Consider the following 19497-nt stretch of genomic DNA (forward strand, 5'->3'; position numbering starts at 1 on the left):
CCCAGGTGCTGACAACCCACGCTACGCCACTGCATTGCAGTAGTCCAAGCGGGAGATAACCAGAGCATGCACCACTCTGGAGAGACAGTCTGCGGCCAGGGAGGGTCTCAGCCTGCATACCAGATGGAGCTGGTAAACAGCTGCCCTGGACACATTCCCTGGTGGAATGCCCTCCCATGAGATGTCAAGGAAATAAACAACTATCTGACTTTTAGAAGACATCCGAAGGCAGCCCTCTTTAGGGAAGTTTTAAATGGTTGATGTTTGATTGTGTTTTTAATATTTTGTTGGGAGCTGCCCAGAGTGGCTGGGGAAACCCAGCCAGATGGGCGGGGTATAAATTGGCATCCCAAAGCAATTTACAATATTATATATTAAAAAAGGCCTCCAGGGGTATCAACACAAGTCCACTCAGTGGTATATCATCTTCCTCTCTGCCCCAATCTCCTGTTTACTCCCCAAATCTGTCCAGACTGGAGTGTTAAAGCACAAACTTTTACAAAAAAGGGTTTTGTCCTCGCTTTTTTTGGAAACTGGTGCAAAAGTATATTATTCCTATGATCCTCGAGTATAAAACCCGGTAAAAATATATTTTTTAAAAACTGGTGCAAAAGTAGTTAGGAGAGCCAGAGAGAGCCAGCAATATTTTTTCTGTGGTTCATTGCTGGGAACCCTTTGCTAATTAAATGCCAAAGAGATCACGCAAACCAGAGTAACAAACACTTTTGCAGAGACATTTCTCAGGAAACCTCAGGAAACATTCAGACAAATCCGCTCCACTTCCCAGTGGGGAGGAGTTGCGGTGGACCGTGTGGCCACCCACTCCCTACTGGGGGTGGGGGACTTTGTCCCCCATTGCCTGGGGGATCCCGGCCACGTCAGAGCCCAGCCAGCCAATCTGTTGGCCAGGGGGCGTGGCCGGGGCCATTTAAACCGAGGAGCGAGCCAGAGGACTTCCTCTTAGGCTCGCTTCCTCAATCATCCGCCCTCCTTCCCTATTTGCAGGTTAGGCACTGGCCTTGCTATGGACTTCAGTTGGTCACCTTGGTTGTCCGAGGGGCCTGGTAGGAATTTTCCCACTTGGCAAATTGGCACTGGCCACTTGGTTTTCGCCTACCTCGTAGCAATCGTCACAACTTTGTTAGGGTTGCGGTTAGGCATTGTTTGACCTTGTGATGGGGATGGGGAGGCGTGGCCATCACTTGCCCCTCCATGCTTAAGGGTATTCCATTAAAGGAATCTGGGGGTGTTGTTCTAGTCTGAAGCCTGGCTGGCGGGCTAAGGCCTTGACACGACCCCAACGGAAACACCAGGGGGAGCTTGAGTTGGTTCACATCGACAGCTCCCCCTAACGGTGGCTTACCCTTACTGGACTTCCTGCACAATGGGCAGGAGTCAGATATAGTCAGGTCCAATCAATGCCTAAGCCAATACCGCTCACATTCTGTAATTTCAATAAAGTTGTGGCCAAAATTTGCCCAGTAACATAAACCTAATATCCGTCTCCTTGTGTGAGTTATTTCCAATGAGGGGGTGGCTGCGGGGTCTCGACACGCAATCAAAGCTGCTTGTTCAGACCCAGAAAATTGGTGTTATCCAGAAATACCTGGAGCTGGGTTTTTTAAAAATCCATGGAGTGGGAAGGGGTTTCTAAGTTCTGTTGTGGATCCTAACTCTTGAATATGTGAATGATATAAGAATGTTAACATAAAGGAAGGCAGTGGCAAGTCCAGATCAGGCTTTGAAGAACATGAAATGCTATTTCAGGATGCACCAGGCTTGGAAAACCATCAGTCCCTTACCACACATAGTGCCGTGTGAGCTCCTCAGAGACCTAAACTTGCAGGACCTAATAAACAGGTCTCAGGCCAGTAATGTTGTTAACAGGGAGAGATACAGAAAGTCAAGAAGCTATATAGATTTCATTACAGGCATTCCATTTCTCTGGCTCTCCGGATAAGTTTATTAGGCCTGCCAATAAATAACAGCTTAGTCAGTTCTCTTAATAGCTCATGCCAAATGGCTTCAAGCGCAACATTGGGTGGTTTTTTTTTGTTCATACAAACTCTTTTCGTCATTAACCCTTTATTAGTTCAAAGTCTGGGAGTAACCATAGTAACCTTGATTGAGTTTAGTTGTTTTGCTCTTACAGTTCCATAGAAGCTGCTGCTTCCTATCTCCTAGCGGAGCAGCGAGTAAAGCTGTTAGCACATTTGCAAAGCTAAGCAGGGTCCGGTATGGTTTCAAATTGGATGGGGGGGATTGTGTGTTGAAATTCCTGTGTTGCAGGGGGGTGGACTAGATGACCCTCGGGACCCATCCATCTCTACAGTTCCTTGATTCTATTATTCTATTTGGGCATTTCAGATACACTGAGGCACAGTGGAGTCTTCTTCTCCTTTGGCGATCACTTGTAGCCGAGTTAAGATTGTCTTCCATAAACATGGTTTTCACATATAGGTAGGTAGCCGTGTTGGTCTGCCATAGTCGAAACAAAATAAAAAAAATCCTTCCAGTAGCACCTAAGTTTGTTATTGGTATGAGCTTTTGTGCGCATGCACACTTCTTCAGATACCAAGCGGGTGGCGCTGTGGTCTAAATCAGCTTGCTGATCGGAAGGTCGGAGGTTCAAATCCCCACAATGGGGTGAGCTCCCGTTGCTCGGTCCCTGCTCCTGCCCACCTAGCAGTTTGAAAGCACCTCAAAGTGCAAGTAGATAAATAGGTACCGCTCTGGCGGGAAGGTAAACGGCGTTTCAGTGCGCTGCTCTGGTTCCCCAGAAGCGGCTTAGTAGTGCTGGCCACATGACCCGGAAGCTGTACACCGGCTCCCTTGGCCAATAAAGTGAGATGAGCGCTGCAACCCCAGAGTCGTCCATGACTGGACCTAATAGTCAGGGGTACCTTTACCTTTAAGGTGCTCCTGAACGGTTATAACAGTGAGTTCATAAGTGACTGTGGAGGACAATTCTGGATCCACACATCCTTCCACAGTGGGGACATTGGTTATCAGGTGGGAGCTCATCACGGTGTGAATTTGCCAAGTGTGCCTTCCTCTTAGCACGTTTCTCACTTGCGTCCCTCCAAATACTGCACTGATTTTTCAACCCATGTGCCGTGCCACCCTGGGGTGCCTTGAATGATGGTCAGGGGCACAGCGGGCAACACTGGCCTCTGTCCCTCTTTCTTCCCTCCCCTCCCTCTTCCAATGCCCTCTCCCATCTCTGCCTCCCAAAGGCTTGCACAGCTGTTTGTTGCAGCAGCCCTGGCTATAAGCTCCGCAGGCAAATGGTGCCTCTGGGGCTGGCCAGGGGGTCCTGGTTGCCAGGAGCTGAGGCGGCTCGGAGACCGGTGTGTGTGCGTGTCCTGCGGCACCCTCAAGGAAAGGGCAGAGAGGAGGCTGAGGGAACACTCCACAAGGAAGAAGAAAGGTGAGAGGCTGCCAGTTTGGCAGGCCAAGGGTGACACAACTGGGCTCCTGAGTGAGGGAAGCACAGGCCTGGGCACTCAGAAAATTGCAGCAGAAATGTGAAAAAATTAAGATTTATGGGTTGGGGAGGAATGAAGATAACAGAAATGCAGAGATCCTCCCATCTCTAGAGAAGTGATTGATCCTTCTCTCCCCTGCCTTTGTGTTCTACCACCCTGGCTCTGTCAATCTAATCAGAACACAGGGAAACAAAGTCCTCAAAGCTATTTCTCCTTCTGCTTACCTAAAGAGGCGGACTGAGCCAGACAGTAAAACATACTTGTCGTACAGCAGCCCACGATTGCTTCATGGTGTGTTGCAACGCACTTACGGAGCACTCACTTTATCTCTACCGTGTTATGGTGATGCACCCAGTGCTTCATAAATAGCTGCCTGTCTTCCAGACTTCAAGGCATCGCTTTGTCATTAGGCTGGGTGTGGGTGGGTGTCCCCAAAAACTACACTGGTACCTCGGGTTACATACGCTTCAGGTTACAGACTCCGCTAACCCAGAATTAGCACTTCGGGTTCAGAACTTTGCTTCAGGATGAGAACAGAAATCACGCAGTAGGCCCCATTAGCTAAAGTGGTGCTTCAGGTTAAGAACAGTTTCAGGTTAAGAACGGACCTCCAGAACGAATTAAGTTCTTAACCTGAGGTACCACTGTATTCTGCAACAATCTAGATCTTCAAGGTGCAAAAAGCTTCCGCACAGAACCTCTCTCGAGACTTAATAAGTAGCGTGTCTCACAGACCGCAAGTAGGATTTTAAATGTCGGAATCAAGAGTTTGCCGTGGTTTACCCCAGGTGGGGGGACGCGGGTGGCGCTGTGGGTTAAACCACTGAGCCTAGGGCTTGCCGATCAGAAGGTTGGCGGTTCGAATCCCCGCGACGGGGTGAGCTCCCATTGCTCGGTCCCTGCTCCTGCCAACCTAGCAGTTCGAAAGCACGTCCAAGTGCAAGTAGATAAATAGGTACCACTCCGGCGGGAAGGTAAACGACGTTTCCACGCACTGCTCTGGTTCGCGAGAAGCGGCTTAGTCATGCTGGCCACATGGCCCGGAAGCTGTACACCGGCTCCCTTGGCCAATAAAACGAGATGAGCGCCGCAACCCTAGAGTCGGTCACGACTGGACCTAATGGTTAGGGGTCCCTTTACTTTACTTTTACCCCAGGTGGACACACACCTGAACTGTCATCACCGCCCCCAAAGTTTCCCCAACTTTCCTGCCGCCTCATCCTAGCGCCACTTCCATTCCGCCCTGCCATGTGCCAGTGATACTTGATGACATCAATTGTTGGAAGAGCTCTGAGAAACAAAAGGGTAATTAATATTGTGTTTTGATTTATAAAGAAGCTGCAGTGTACAGGTTCAACGGTAAAAAAAACCCCTGGACGGTTAAGTCCAGTCAAAGGCAACTATGGGGTTGCAGCGCTCATCTCGCTTTCAGGCTGAGGGAGCCGACGTTTGTCCGCAGACAGCTTTCCGTGTCGTGTGGCCAGAAGGACTAAACCACTTCTAGTGCAATGGGACACCATGACGGAGCGAATGGAAACGCCATTTATCTTCCCACCGCAATGGTACCTATTTATTTACTTGCACTGGCATGCTTTCGAACTGCTAGGTTGGCAGAAGCTGGGACAGAGCAATGGGAGCTCACCATGTCACAGGGACTCGCCACGTCCCTAGGTTTGGCGATAGGGCTATTGGGCTAGGGCCTGGGAGACCTGGGTTCAAAACCTCACCCAGCCATGAAGCTCACTATATGACAGCGGGGTCATTACTATAATTTTATTTTGGGGAATGATGTCTGCTGCCTGCAGTCCTCTGCCCACTACAAGTTACAGGGAACCAGGCAGAGGGCTTTCTCAGTAGTGGCCCCCGCCCTGTGGAACGCCCTCCCACCAGATGTCAAAGAGAAAAATAACTACCAGACTTTTAGAAGACATCTAAAGGCAATCCTGTTTAGGGAAGCTTTTAATGTTTAGTAGGTTATTGTATCTTAGTGTTTTGTTGGAAGCTGCCCAGAGTGGCTGGGGAAACCCAGCAAGATGGGCGGGGAATGAATGAATGAATGAATGAATGAATAAATAAATAAATATTATTATTATTATTATTATGGGTACACTGCACTGAGCTCCTCCCTTAACAGGGAAACAAGGTCAGAGCGTGGTTGACTTAATATTACAACATCCTTCTCCCATCACTCTCTTCTCCCTTGTGACCTCCTAGTTACTCCCTCAGGTCCAAGTTTCACCAGCTTCCATTAGACTGGGGTCCTACCAAGTTGGAAGGGGGAACCATGGACACACTGATGGGAGAAGTCCAACAACCTCTGGAGACGCTCACACAATGCTACCCCTACTCTACTCCACAGGGTGAGCTTCCCCAACTTGGTGCCCTCCAAGTGGTTGTTGGAACTCACATTGCCCATCATCTCTGACCTTTGCCCATGTTGGCTGGGGCTGACAGAGCAAATAGCAGAGCGGTTAGTTCAGCACAGAGAGGTGTTACATAATAAAATGTCTGGGAACTGCTGTTCTTGCAGGAAGGATTGGGTCATGCTAACCAGTTTCCCCAAAGGTCACACGTCATTCTGGGAAACAAATGGTAACTTGGCACATGGGTTGGGTCTGGCAGCTACGGAGTCTGGCCAAATCACGAGAGAAGTTCCTCCATTTGTTAAACGAAAAGGCAACGTTATCTTTTTGCATGTGTGCTTATCTGAGTATCTTTCTATCATTGTTGATGGTTGACGTAAGGGCCTTTTACTTCCTTCAGATTATTCAGCAAGTGTGTGTTGAAGCCTGTTGTCTTAAGTCACCATTTCCTGGATCTAAAACTACAAATTACAGTGGTACCTCGGGTTACAGACGCTTCAGGTTACAGACTCCGCTAACCCAGAAATAGTACCTTGGGTTAAGAGCTTTGCTTCAGGATGAGAACAGAAATTGTGCTCCGGCGGCGTGGTGGCAGCAGGAGGCCCCATTAGCTAAAGTGATGCTTCAGGTAAAGAACAGCTTCAGGTTAAGAACAGACCTCCAGAACAAATTAAGTTCTTAACCCGAGGTAAGGTAAAGGTAAAGGGACCCCTGACCATTAGGTCCAGTCGTGACCGACTCTGGGGCTGCGGCGCTCATCTTGCTTTATTGGCCAAGGGAGCCGGCGTACAGCTTCCAGGTCATGTGGCCAGTATGACTAAGCCACTTCTGGCGAACCAGAGCAGCACACGGAAATGCCGTTTACCTTCCCGCCGGAGCGGTACCTATTTATCTACTTGCACTTTGACATGCTTTCGAAGTGCTAGGTTGGCAGGAGCAGGGACCGAACAACGGAAGCTCACCCCGTCGTGGGGATTCGAACTGCTGACCTTCTGATAAGCAAGTCCCAGGCTCTGTGGTTTAACCCAAAGCGCCAGCCGCATCCCTTAACCCGAGGTACTACTGTACAAAGAAAGAAAACCAGCTGTTTGGAAACAGTATTTTATTTTATTTTTTTGTAAAAGTGTGGCTGTGGTGCTTGGAGTATGCCACCACTCACAGGAGACACTTTAGACTCTGGGGGAATGTTCTTGCCCCTTGTGTCTCCTGAGCAAGCTTAAGAGCGAAGGCTTAGCTTCACTCCGTTTGAAGAAAGTTGCTCCCCACCCAATCTGCAGGGGTGGAGTTGGTGAGACTCCAATTCCCATCAGCTCCAGCCAACCTAGCAGATGGTCGGGGATCATGGGAGTTGTAGTTCAACATCTGGAGGGCCACCCCCCCCCACTGTTCTTTCTAATTTCCCTCCAAACCCTGGAAAGCAAAAGGATGGAAAGGGAAAAAAACACAAGAGCCCTTTCAGTGAGGTTGAGTGAAGGCTGTCTGTTCCCTCCTCATGGTTTGTAAGATATCTGGTGAAGAACTATGGTGTCCTGGCGTTTGCTATGACAAAAAGTCCAGTCTTGGGCAAAGACAGGAGATAATCTGGGGGAGAAGTCTATAGAACCAGGTGGAACTCCAGAAATTGGCTATTCCCTTTTTCTGCCTTCCCAGGTGCTAGCAAGCGTTAACCCAATCCCAGTGGTTTCACCACAAACCGAGTATAAACTGCATCCTGGCCTATTTGCTAGATGGCTTCCCCTTTCACCCCCAAGGTCCCTCAGTATATTTCATGAAATTTAAAAAAAGTAAGTAGAATTTCAGAGGGACACGGGTGGCGTTGTGGGTTAAACCAGAGCCTAGGGCTTGCCGATCAGAAAGTCAGTGGTTCAAATCCCCGCGACGGGATGAGCTCCCGTTGTTCAGTCCCTGCTCCTGCCAACCTAGCAGTTCGAAAGCACGTCAAAGTGCAAGCAGATAAATAGGTACCACTCCGGCGGGAAGGTAAACGGCGTTTCCGTGCGCTGCTCTGGTTCGCCAGAAGTGGCTTAGTCATGCTGGCCACATAACTCGGAAGCTGTACGCCGGCTCCCTTGGCCAATAAAGCAAGATGAGCGCCACAACCCCAGAGTTGGTCACAACTGGACCTAATGGTCAGGGGTCCCTTTACCTTTAAGTAGAATTTCAGCTAACTGGAAAGAAACATCCATGTATGTACACGTACACACACACACACACACAAAAGTATTGTTCTTTTCAGACTCAGTGTGTTCTAAAAATTTATACTGAAGGAAGATAAAGGAGTCCTGCTGTTGGAAAATGTTACTGGTTTTCAAACATGTATAATATTGCTTTTTAGATACAGGCAAACTCTCAAAGCAGTTTGTTAGTATTACAAATAATCATCAGAGAAGAGATTAAATTTGCTGTTCAGACTAAAAAACTGAGAAAGTGGGAAGAATTTGTCGGCCTTGCCTAATTGTGGGGCAAATTACATTTTTGGGGCAGCTGTCTCCAAAACCACGTAGACGCCATCCCCAGGGAGATTGTGGTTTCTTCCTCTTAATCATCTTCCGGCTCCTCTTTAATCTTCTTTTTCTTTTTCTTCTTCTTCTCTGAAGTCTGGAAAAAGAATAAGCGTTGTTACCCCTCTACTCCCAATTATGAAATATACAAAATCCAAAATTAGGAAGATTGATTTGCATCTAAGGGTTTTTCCTTTGAGATGCGAGCAGCAGAGGCACGGTCCTATTCTGCTCCCTCTTTGCTAATCTCTTTAGACAGAGAGGCTCACGAGAACCACAGGAATCCATGGTTACCATCGATATGACCCTAATGAAATGAGTCAACAGCACTCAGCAAGAGAAGAGAAGCTTTCATCTCTAAGCATCTCAGCAGAACAAAGCCCTTCTCCCTCCATTTACGGAGAAGTTTAAATGGAGGCAAGATGCTCGCCAATCAAAACGCAGCAGCGTGGGCCACACCTGCTTCCAAAATAGCTCCTCCTCGGAACTGCGCCACTGGGACCGGGCCGCTGCTATGCGACGCCGAGTGCATGCATGTCAACGCATGCGGCTTGTGACGCACATGAGGCTGAAGAGGGTCGTTTCTGCCCCGGCAAGAGCTCTCTGGTTCGTCAAAGCCTTGAACGGCTCTGCAGAACGAGAGGTTGGAGGGTTGTGGAATAAGACATGGCTACAGGGTACATAAAAGGGACGTGGGTGGCGCTGTAGGTTAAACCACAGAGCCTAGGGCTTGCCGATCAGAAGATCGGCGGTTCAAATCCCCACGACGGGGTGAGCTCCCGTTGCTCGGTCCCTGCTCCTGCCAACCTAGCAGTTCGAAAGCACATCAAAGTGCAAGTAGATAAATAGGTACCGCTCCAGCGGGAAGGTAAACGGCGTTTCTATGCGCTGCTCTGGTTCGCCAGAAGCGGCTTAGTCATGCTGGCCACATGACCCAGAAGCTGTACGCCAGCTCCCTTGGCCAGTAAAGCGAGATGAGAGCCGCAACCCCAGAGTCGGTCACGACTGGACCTAATGGTCAGGGGTCCCTTTACCTTTACAGGGTACATAAGAAGGGAATTGTCTTTTTTCATGAGGGCTGGCTCCACGCAATTCTGAAAGATGCATCAAGGTATTTAGGAAAAGCGCTGCCCCCCCCATGCTCTGACTTTCCAGATCAGAGGCCTGCAAACTTTTTCAGCAGGGGGCCGGTCCACTGTCCCTCAGACCTTGGGGGGGGGGGACCGTATTTTTTGGAGGAGGGAAACAAGGAAAAAAATATTCTGAACCGCAGAAGCCAGAACAGCAAGAGGGATCTGGCTTCTGGCATAGCCTCTTGCTGTTCTGGCTTCCGGGATAGCTTGGGGCAGCCTCTCCTGGGCAGCGGGATGAAGGCTCCCCCAAGAGCCGCGCTCTCTTTAAAGAGTGCACGGAGCGTACACTCAGGGAAAAGCCCCCAAGAGCCGCACACATGCTCCATGCGGCTCTTTAAAGGGAGCGCTGAGCAGAGCCTCCCGCCTGCATTTGCTCCATAAGACGCACACACATTTCCCCTTACTTTTTTGGGGGGGGGCCGAGAGGAGAGTGAGTCTTATAGAGCGAAAAATACTGTTGTTTGGGTTTTTGTGTGTTTTTTTTGGGGGGGGGAACAAATTCCTATGGCCCACAAATAAGCCTGAGATGCATTTTAAATAAAAGCACACATTCTACTTATGTAAAAACATGCTGATTCCCGGACCGTCCGGGGACTGGATTGAGAAGGCGATTGGGCCGGATCCGGCCCCAGGGCCTTAGTCTGCCTATCCATGATCCAGATCATGGAGGTTTTTTAACTCCTGCAATTCAAACAGTAAGCATTCCTGGTGTGCCCATGTTCATTCAACCTTCCAGCAAGCGACTGACAAAACGAATTATGGACGTGCAGCTGCCACAAGTTTTCACTACAGCAGCATATGTCATCTTGGACGATTTGAAGCATCTTACCTCGACTGAAATGCTAGTTGATGGTTCTTCTTCCTCCTCATCCTCTACCCAAGCAGCTTCTTCCTGAGCTTTCATCTTTTTCTCCTTCTTCTTCTTTTTCTTCTTGACGGGTTCCTCCTCTTCTGCCTCTTCTTCCACTATGGGGAAAATTATTATTATTACTGTATCCTTAACCTGCAGATCTCAGGGAGGTCCGCGACATTAACATACAATATGAAAACAAAACAAAATGCGTGTTAAAAGTAAGAACAAAAACAAACTAATAATCCCTCCCCCGCGACACTTTTAAAAATGCCAACCAGCCAAACACCTGGAAGAGGAACAGTTTTCAGCTGGCACCTAAAGGTGTATAATGAAGGCATCAGTAGAACCTCCCCGGGGAGAGGATTCCACAAATGGGGAGCCACCGCAGAAAAGGCCCTGTTCTCGTGTTGCCACCCTCTGGACCTCTCATGGAGGGGGCGCACGAAGAAGGGCCTCAGATCATAGAGTTGGAAGAGACCACAAGGGCCGTCGAGTCCAACCCGCTGCCAAGCAGGAAACACCATCAGAGCACTCCTGACATATGGTTGTCAAGCCTCTGCTTAAAGACCTCCAAAGTAGGAGACTCCACCACACTCCTTGGCAGCAAATTCCACTGTCAAACAGCTCTTACTGTCAGGAAGTTCTTTCTAATGTTTAGGTGGAATCTTCTTTCTTGTAGTTTGGATCCATTGCTCTGTGTCCGCTTCTCTGGAGCAGCAGAAAACAACCTTTCTCCCTCCTCTATGTGACATCCTTTTATATATTTGAACATGGCTATCATATCACCCCTTAACCTCCTCTTCTCCAGGCTAAACATGCCCAGCTCCCTTAGCCGTTCCTCATAAGGCATCGTTTTCCAGGCCTTTGACCATTTTGGTTGCCCTCCTCTGGACACGTTCCAGTTTGTCAGTGTCCTTCTTGAACTGTGGTGCCCAGAACTGGACACAGTACTCCAGGTGAGGTCTGACCAGAGCAAAATACAGTGGCACTATTACTTCCCTTGATCTAGATGCTATACTCCTATTGATGCAGCCCAGAATTGCATTGGCTTTTTTAGCTGCCTCGTCACACTGTTGGCTCATGTCATGTTTGTGGTCAACCAAGATTCCTAGATCCTTTTCACATGTACTGCTCTCAAGCCAGGTGTCCCCCATCTTGTATTTGTGCCTCTCAATTTTTTTTGCCCAAGTGCAATACTTTACATTTCTCCCTGTTAAAATTCATCTTGTTTGTTTTTGCCCAGTTCTCTAATCTGTCAAGGTCGTTTTCAAATGTGATCCTGTCCTCTGGGGTGTTAGCCACCCCTCCCAGTTTGTTGTCATCTGCAAATTTGATCAGGATGCCCTTGAGTCCATCATCCAAGTCGTTGATAAAGATGTTGAATAAGACCGGGCCCAAGACAGAACCCTGTGGCACCCCACTAGTCACTCTTCTATGATGATGATCTAAGGGTTGGTTCATATGGGGAGAGATGAACCATCAGGTCTGAAACCTCAAGCACTGACAGAAGAACCGTCTACATTACTTACAGCAAGTGAGATAAAAAAATATAAACTGTGGAAACAATAATACTAACTAAAGCCTTCGTTCTTTGAAATATTTGGAAGAAGACAAAAGACTCTCCTGTGACGCACTATTTAATTGGGAACCGACATTATGGGATAGACCGAGTTTTAGAGATAAATAGTCATAGGGGGAGGCGAGCTCTTAATTTGTTATTATATCTGTACTTCAAGTCCGATTTGGCAAACCTCCTGATGCAACCTGCCTGGGAAAATTAATGAGCAAACGCTTAGATTTCATTGGAACTAAGAGAAGATGGCGTCTGCTACTAGAGAAGGACTTTTGGATTGATTCGGCATAAACACCAGCGTGTGAGGACATACTGCAAATAATAAAAAGGTGCAAAAAAAAAAAAAGGAGAGTCATACAAATTTCACACAGAAGTATATTATTGTTCACTTCAACTCGCCTGTGGAAACAACTCAGAGGCCATGAAAGAAGGAAGGATAACAACAGGAGGATTTAAAGAAGGAACTATTGGAAACTCAAGGCAGTAGAAACGTAAGATGATTGGAACCCCACTGAACTTGAAGCATGGGAAGCCCCAACAAAAATTTATAATTTGGCAAAATATTTGGACTTTATGATATGCATTTGTATAATTTGGAATATTCAATGTGATTTGATTAGACTGTTAAAATGGAAAACTTAATAAAAATTATATACACACACACACACACACACACACACACACACACATACAGTGGTGCCTCGCAAGACGAAAAGAACCCGTTCCGCGAGTCTCTTCGTCTTTCGGTTTTTTCGTCTTGCGAAGCAAGCCCATTAGCGGCTTAGCGGATCAGCGCTATTAGTGGCTTAGCGGATCAGCTGATAAGCGGCTTAGCGGATCAGCTGATAAGCGGTTTAGCGGCTTAGCTGTTAAGCGGCTTAGCGGATCAGCTGATAAGCGGCTTAGGATCAGCTGATAAGCGGCTTAGCGGCTTGGGAAAAAGGGGGGGGAAGGGAAAAAAACCCGCAGGAACTCGCAAGACATTTTCGTCTTGCGAAGCAAGCCCATAGGAAATTCGTTTTGCGAAGCACCTCCAAAACGGAAAACCCTTTCGTCTAGCGGGTTTTCCGTCTTGCGAGGCATTCGTCTTGCGGGGCACCACTGTAAAAAAAGAAACCTCAAGCACTGACATGGCTTCCGGGTAAAGGTTTTAAATCACAGCGGCATTCAAGGTGCAGAAGAAAGCAGAAACTTAACATTCCAGGGGGATCTAGCGTTAGGGATGGCTGCAGCTCAGGAGAAGAGCTTCTGTCTTGCAAGCCGAAGGGTCCCAAGCTCCCATCCCTAGCATTTCCAGGCAGGACTGGGAAAGACCCACCTAAAATCCTGTACAGTCACTGCCAGTCAGTGTAAGGTAAAGGTAAAGGTACCCCTGCCCGAACGGGCCAGTCTTGACAGACTCTGGGGTTTGTGCGCCCATCTCACATCTATTGGCCGGGGGCCAGCGCTGTCCGGGGACACTTCCGGGTCACGTGGCCAGCGTGACAACGCTGCTCTGGCGAGCCAGCGCAGCACACGGAACGCCGTTTACCTTCCCGCTGGTAAGCGGTACCTATTTATCTACTTGCCCCCGGGGGTGCTTTCGAACTGCTAGGTGGGCAGGCGCTGGGACCGAGCAGCGGGAGCGCACCCCGCCGCGGGGATTCGAACCGCCGACCTTTCGATCGGCAAGCCCTAGGCGTTGAGGCTTTAGCCCACAGCGCCACCCGCGTCCGCCAGTCAGTGTAGACTGTACTAAACCTGATATGGATTCTTCTCAGCCATGAAGCTTACTGGGTAACCTTGGGCCAGTCACTGTCTCTTACCCTAACCTTCCTCACAGGATTCTTGTGAAATGGGGAGGAGGAATAATAATAATAATAATAATAATAATAATAATAATAATATATTTATACCCCGCCCACCTGGCTGAGTTTCCCCAGCCACTCTGGGCGGCTCCCAATCAAGTATTAAAAACAATACAGCGTTAAATGTTAAAAACTTCCCTGAACAGGGCTGCCTTCAGATGTCTTTTAAAGATAGGATAGCTGCTTATTGCATTCACATCTGAAGGGAGGGTGTTCCACAGGGGGGGCGCCACCACCGAGAAGGCCCTCTGTCTGGTTCCCTGTAACCTTATTTCTCGCAATGAGGGAACCGTCAGAAGGCCCTTGGCCTTCTGTACACCATGTACACCACCTTGAGATCCTTGGAAGATAAAGTTGGTATATAAATGTAAGAAATAAAGAAGAAGAAGAATTTATTGAATTTATATACCGCCCTATACACCGGGTCTCAGGGTGGTTCACAGAATAAAGTCAAGATATAACACTACAAAAAACATAGTAAAAATAAAAAACAACAACCCAATAGCCCCCCCCCAAAAAAAAACACACACATTTTAAAAGGGCATAGGATGTAAATCAGGTCAACCAAAGGCCTGGTTAAAAAGGAACGTTTTTGCCTGGCGCCTAAAAGTGTATAATGAAGGCGCCAGGCAAACTTCGCTGGGGAGAGCATTCCACAGATGGGGAGCCACTGCAGAGAAGGCCCTGTTCTTGCACTGCCACCCTTCGGACCTCTCAAGGAGTCAGCACACAAAGGAAGGCCTCAGAAGATGATCTCAGGGTCCGGGTAGGTACATATGGAAAGAGGCGGTCCTTAAAAGTATTGCGGTCCTGAGCCGCTTATGGCTTTATAGGTCAAAACCAGCACTTTGGATTGGGCCCGGAAACTAACTGGTGGCCAGTGCAGTTAGACCAGGATCACAGTAATATGCTCAAACCGTCTTCTTATGTTCCCCCAATTCAGCTCAGACTCCATTTGAAGGAATATACAGTGGTGCCTCGCAAGATGAAAAGAATCCGTTCTGTGATTCTCTTCGTCTAGCGGTTTTTTCGTCTTGAGAAGCAAGCCCATTGAAGGATTAGTGGATTAGCGCTATTAGCGGCTTTTAGAGGCTTATCTGCTGATCGGATCAGCTGATAAGCGGCTTAGAAAGGGGGGGGAGGGAAAAAAACCAGCAGGAACTCGCAAGACATTTTCGTCTTGCGAAGCAAGCCCATAGGAAATTCATTTTGCGAAGCACCTCCAAAACGGAAAACTCTTTCGTCTAGTGAGTTTTCCGTCTTGCGAGGCATTCGTCTTGCGGGGCACCACTGTATTAATATAAATAAGAATTAAGTTGGTATACAATATTTTGGACTATACCGTTCTGTCTTTTGACAAACACTGCCCCCTATTCTATTAGACCCACTTATGAATAAAGAGCCTTTGGAGGGAAAACAGCCATCTCTTTTAGCCCGGAGGACTGCGGGCAACACATAGATACTACACTTGATCTTAGCCAAAAGGCCGAGAAGCGGGCAACACATAGCATTCTGAGTACCAAAGCTACAAAACTCCACTAAAAAAGGACGTTTTCAGGCAACAAAAACGAAAGCCTCAGGCTTTGGCAATCTGTCAAGAGAGGGAGAATTGTGAAACTGAACAGACCATCGCCGTGGAGATTTAGAGGACAGTGGGTGGGTGTGGACTCAGCACTCGTTCCGACATGGGGAATTCTTTAAAAAGCACGTATCCTGCCTTCCTGCTTTGCATGCAGTCACTCCAGATATGTAGTTATCTGCACGGCAAACCGGGATGCAGGGTGGCTGTTCCTTAACAGAGTTCTAAATGAGAAAACTCAGACTAGATAATGACTTTTCTTCTTCGCAAGCTCCTTTGGGCTAGGAGCCTTTTCCTATGCTGATGACACCCAACTCTATCTGTTGATGGACGGCCATCCTGACTCGGCCCCAGACACACTGATCAGATGTTTGGAAGCTGTGGCTGGATGGTTACGTGGGAGTCGGTTGAAGTTAAATCCTTCGAAGACAGAGGTCCTTTGGCTGGGTCGGGATGATATGGGATCTGGGGGGGGGGGGTAACTCCCATCTCTTGCGGGGGTGCAATTAGTGTCCGTTAAAGAGTTTGGGTGTAATCGAGGATTTGCTGAAATAAATTTTGGAATTGGAATGCAGAAAGGGGAGGTATGGGGAGGTCGGTGAAATATGTTTCAAGAAAAAAAGGATTTGAAATTATACATGTTTATTTTTGTGTTTGTATGTCTGTATTGTGTATTGTGTGTGTTTATATAAATTGTGAAAACCCAATAAAATTTTTATTAAAAAAAAAAAAAAAGAGTTTGGGTGTAATCTTCGACACCTCCCTTTCCATGGAGGCAAAGACTGCAGCTATAACAAAGGCGGCATTTTTTCATCTCCGCCAAGCTAAGCAGTTGGCTCCTTACCTCTCTCGCCCTGACCTAGCCACTGTGATCCACACAACAGTCACCTCCAGACTTGATTATTGTAACTCACTCTACATGGGGCTGCCCTTGAGACTGACCAAGAAACTCCAGCGGGTGCAGAATGCTGCAGCGAGACTCCTTACGGGGTTCTCGCTACGGGATCACATTCACCCGGCGCTGTATCATCTGCACTGGCTCCCGGTGGAGTACAGGATCAGGTTTAAGGTGCTGGTTTTAACCTTTAAAGCCCTATACGTCCTAGGACCCTCGTACCTATGGGACCGCCCCTCCTGGTATGTCCCACGGGGGACCTTACGGTCTTCAAACAAAAACATCTTGGAGGTCCCGGGCCACAGGGAGGTTAGACTGGCCTCAACCAGAGCCAGGGCTTTTTCGGCTGTGGCCCCGATCTGGTGGAACGCTCTGCCACAAGAGACTAGGGCTCTGCAGGACTTGACATTTTCCTGCAGGGCCTGCAAGACAGAGCTGTTCCGCCAGGCCTTTGGCTAAGGCACAGTCTGACCCCCTCCTTTGGTATTCTTCACAGAACTCTAGCCCAAAGAGGAGGGCGGGAGGGATATAAATAAATTATTATTATTATTATTATTATTATTGCCACTTGTAGCAATCAAGCCAGCTAGCTATTGAGAGTGTCATGGCTGGCTTTGAGCCTAAAAGCCCAACAACAAAAACCAATGCGTCGCAAGCTTCAGCTCCATACTCACAAGCATGTGAAGCTCGTTTCCTCTCTAGTGAGCTGTGCTATTAACTTTCAGTGAACGTGCAATAATGGTAACCGTGTGTGTAAAGCATTGAAACACTGAAGCAGTCGATCGGCAAACCCAGCCCAGAAGGTAAGGTAAAGGTAAAGGTACCCCTGACCGTTAGGTCCAGTCGTGGCCGACTCTGGGGTTGCGGCGCTCATCTTGCTTTAGTGGCTGAGGGAGCCGGTGTACAGCTTCCAGGTCATGTGGCCAGCATGACTAAGCCACTTCTGGCGAACCAGAGCAGCACACAGAAACGCCATTTACCTTCCCGCTGGAGCGGTACCTATTTATCTACTTGCACTTTGACATGCTTTTGAACTGCTAGGTGGGCAGGAGCAGGGACTGAGCAACCAGAGCTCACCCCGTCCCGGGGATTCAAACCGCTGACCTTCCGATTGGCAAGTCCTAGGCTCTGTGGTTTAACCCACAGCGCCACCTGTGTCCCAATTAAAATGAAAAGGTGAAAATTCATTTCTGCAAGTGAAGTCAGCCCATCACATTCCTTGCCCACTGAACGTGCCCAGTCCTGGGGGTATTTTTTGCAGGGAGAGAAGGGTGAGCCCTTCCCCCTCCATCTTAATTGAGGGGTGGGGGGAAGACTGTTGTGCACAACAGGCAATGAATTATTTTGATCCCTCTTCAGTCGCACCTTGGAAGTTGAACGGAATCCATTCCGGAAGTTTGTTCAGCTTCTAAAACGTTCGGAAACCAAAGCGTGGCTTCCAATTGGCTGCAGGAAGCTCCTGCGGCCAATTGGAAGCCCCGTCAGACGTTCGAATTCCAAAGAACGTTTGCAAGCCGGAACACTCACTTCCGGGTTTGCAGTGTTCGACAGCCAAAACGCCTGAGTACCAAGGCGTGCGATAACCAAGGTACGGCTGTATTTGATTTTTGTCTCCCTTCCTCCCATTCTGTTCTATCGTTCCTCCCATTCCACTGAGTTTCCTTTGGGCTTTTTTACTGGGCATTGTAGGAAGTAATATAAATAGAAAAGACTGTAAGTAGAAAGAATGTTTTTATATGCAATGAAGGCAGCAAGAATATTATTGGCACAAAAATGGAAGCAAGAAGAATTACCGACAAAAGAAGAATGGAGGATGAAATTAATGGACTATGCAGAACTAGACAAACTAACAGGAAGGATTTGAAATCTGCGGGACCAGAGATTCACAGAAGACTGGTGTAAATTTACAGACTATTTGAAAAGTAATTGTGATGATCAGACTACGTTTGTAGGTTTGCAAGAGGTTTTGTGAGGTGAATTATTGGAACTATTACAAAAATGGATAAAAGGGAGGATGGTTAGTTAAGACAATATGAATTTAAGAAATGCACAAGAAGTGACAAAAATGGTGGATCGTCAGAGGTGCTGATGGAAGTCCAAAAAAAAAAAAAAAAAAAAAGATTGTATAAGTTGTGAAGTTTTGTGGTACAGTGGTGCCTCGCAAGACAAAAAGAATCCATTCTGTGATTCTCTTCGTCTAGCGGTTTTTTTGTCTTGCGAAGCAAGCCCATTGATGGATTAGCGGATTAGCGCTATTAGCGGCTTTTAGCGGCTTATCTGCTGATCAGATGAGCTGATAAGCGGCTTAGAAAAAGGGGGGGGGGAAACCAGCAGGAACTCTCAAGACATTGTCGTCTTGTGAAGCAAGCCCAGAGGAAATTCATTTTGCGAAGCACCTCCAAAACGGAAAACCCTTTCGTCTAGCGAGTTTTCCGTCTTGCGAGGCATTCGTCTTGCGGGGCACCACTGTATGTATTATAATTTATATGTTAAAATTAATAAAAATTATTTTTTAAAAAAGTTTCCTTTGGGCTGTTTGGAAGGTACTCCACCCCCCCCCCCCCGCTTTAGGGACTTATCCTGAGAAGGGTTTTTTTTTCTTTCTCCAAACCTGACTGATCTCCCCACCAATACCAGCTCCACACACACAAAAAGTTTCTTTATGTGGCTCTTGCTGCTTTGGCTACAAAATGCCAGGCACTCTTCCCAGAAGTTTGGAAGAGGCAGAATGGAAGATGATTTGCGGAACCTTTCAAGCCGACTGGGAAGCCCATCAAATTTGTTTCAGGCTACACAAAGAGAGCATAGTGGCGAGTCCAACGGCCGGCAGGGAAACCATTTTACAAAAGTACATTTACACAAAGGAGGTGGAAGCCAATCAAGTGACTTCAGACGCAACTGAGATTCCGGAGGCACGGCAACTAACCTTTGATTTCTACTATTTTCGCCTTCTTTGCTTTTCCTGGGCCTGCTGTCGTCGTCGTCTCCTCCTCCTCCTCGTCTTCCAATTCACGTTTGCGCTTTCCTGGGACCGGAGGAAGCGTCGACTCCCCAGAAGGGTCGTAGGTCTTCACTTCACTGGAATGACAAAAGGAGTTTTATTTTGGTTTTTTAAAAAATGCAAGGAAAAAGCACAAGAACCGAAGATCATGCCCATCTTTTCCTAGCCTGAATGACTTTGGGCACTGGTTTTCAACCAGTGAACCGTGGGATGTCTTGAAGGATGGTCAAGGGCGCCGTGGACAACACTGGCCTCTGTCCCTCT

The 19497-nt window shown here is 47.9% G+C and overlaps 2 protein-coding genes across 2 annotated transcripts in view; both read right to left on the minus strand.

The window, feature by feature from the left end:
- The window catches only part of KIAA2012, a 244930-nt gene that overhangs the window by 101208 nt on the left and 124225 nt on the right, over window positions 1-19497 (minus strand). The window lies entirely within an intron of this gene.
- NOP58 (NOP58 ribonucleoprotein) overlaps window positions 8280-19497 on the minus strand; it is a 35900-nt gene continuing 24682 nt past the window's right edge. Inside the window, exons 13-15 of the mRNA XM_082242355.1 lie at window positions 19159-19310; window positions 10315-10451; window positions 8280-8449 (exon numbers count right to left, since the gene is read on the minus strand). Of these exons, the coding sequence (XP_082098481.1) occupies window positions 8390-8449; window positions 10315-10451; window positions 19159-19310 (349 nt within the window). The 3' untranslated portion in view covers window positions 8280-8389. The remainder of the gene's footprint in view (window positions 8450-10314; window positions 10452-19158; window positions 19311-19497) is intronic.

This window comes from Podarcis vaucheri, assembly GCF_965113315.1.
Source record: "Podarcis vaucheri genome assembly, contig: SUPER_1_unloc_1, whole genome shotgun sequence".
Classification (NCBI taxonomy): domain Eukaryota; kingdom Metazoa; phylum Chordata; class Lepidosauria; order Squamata; family Lacertidae; genus Podarcis; species Podarcis vaucheri.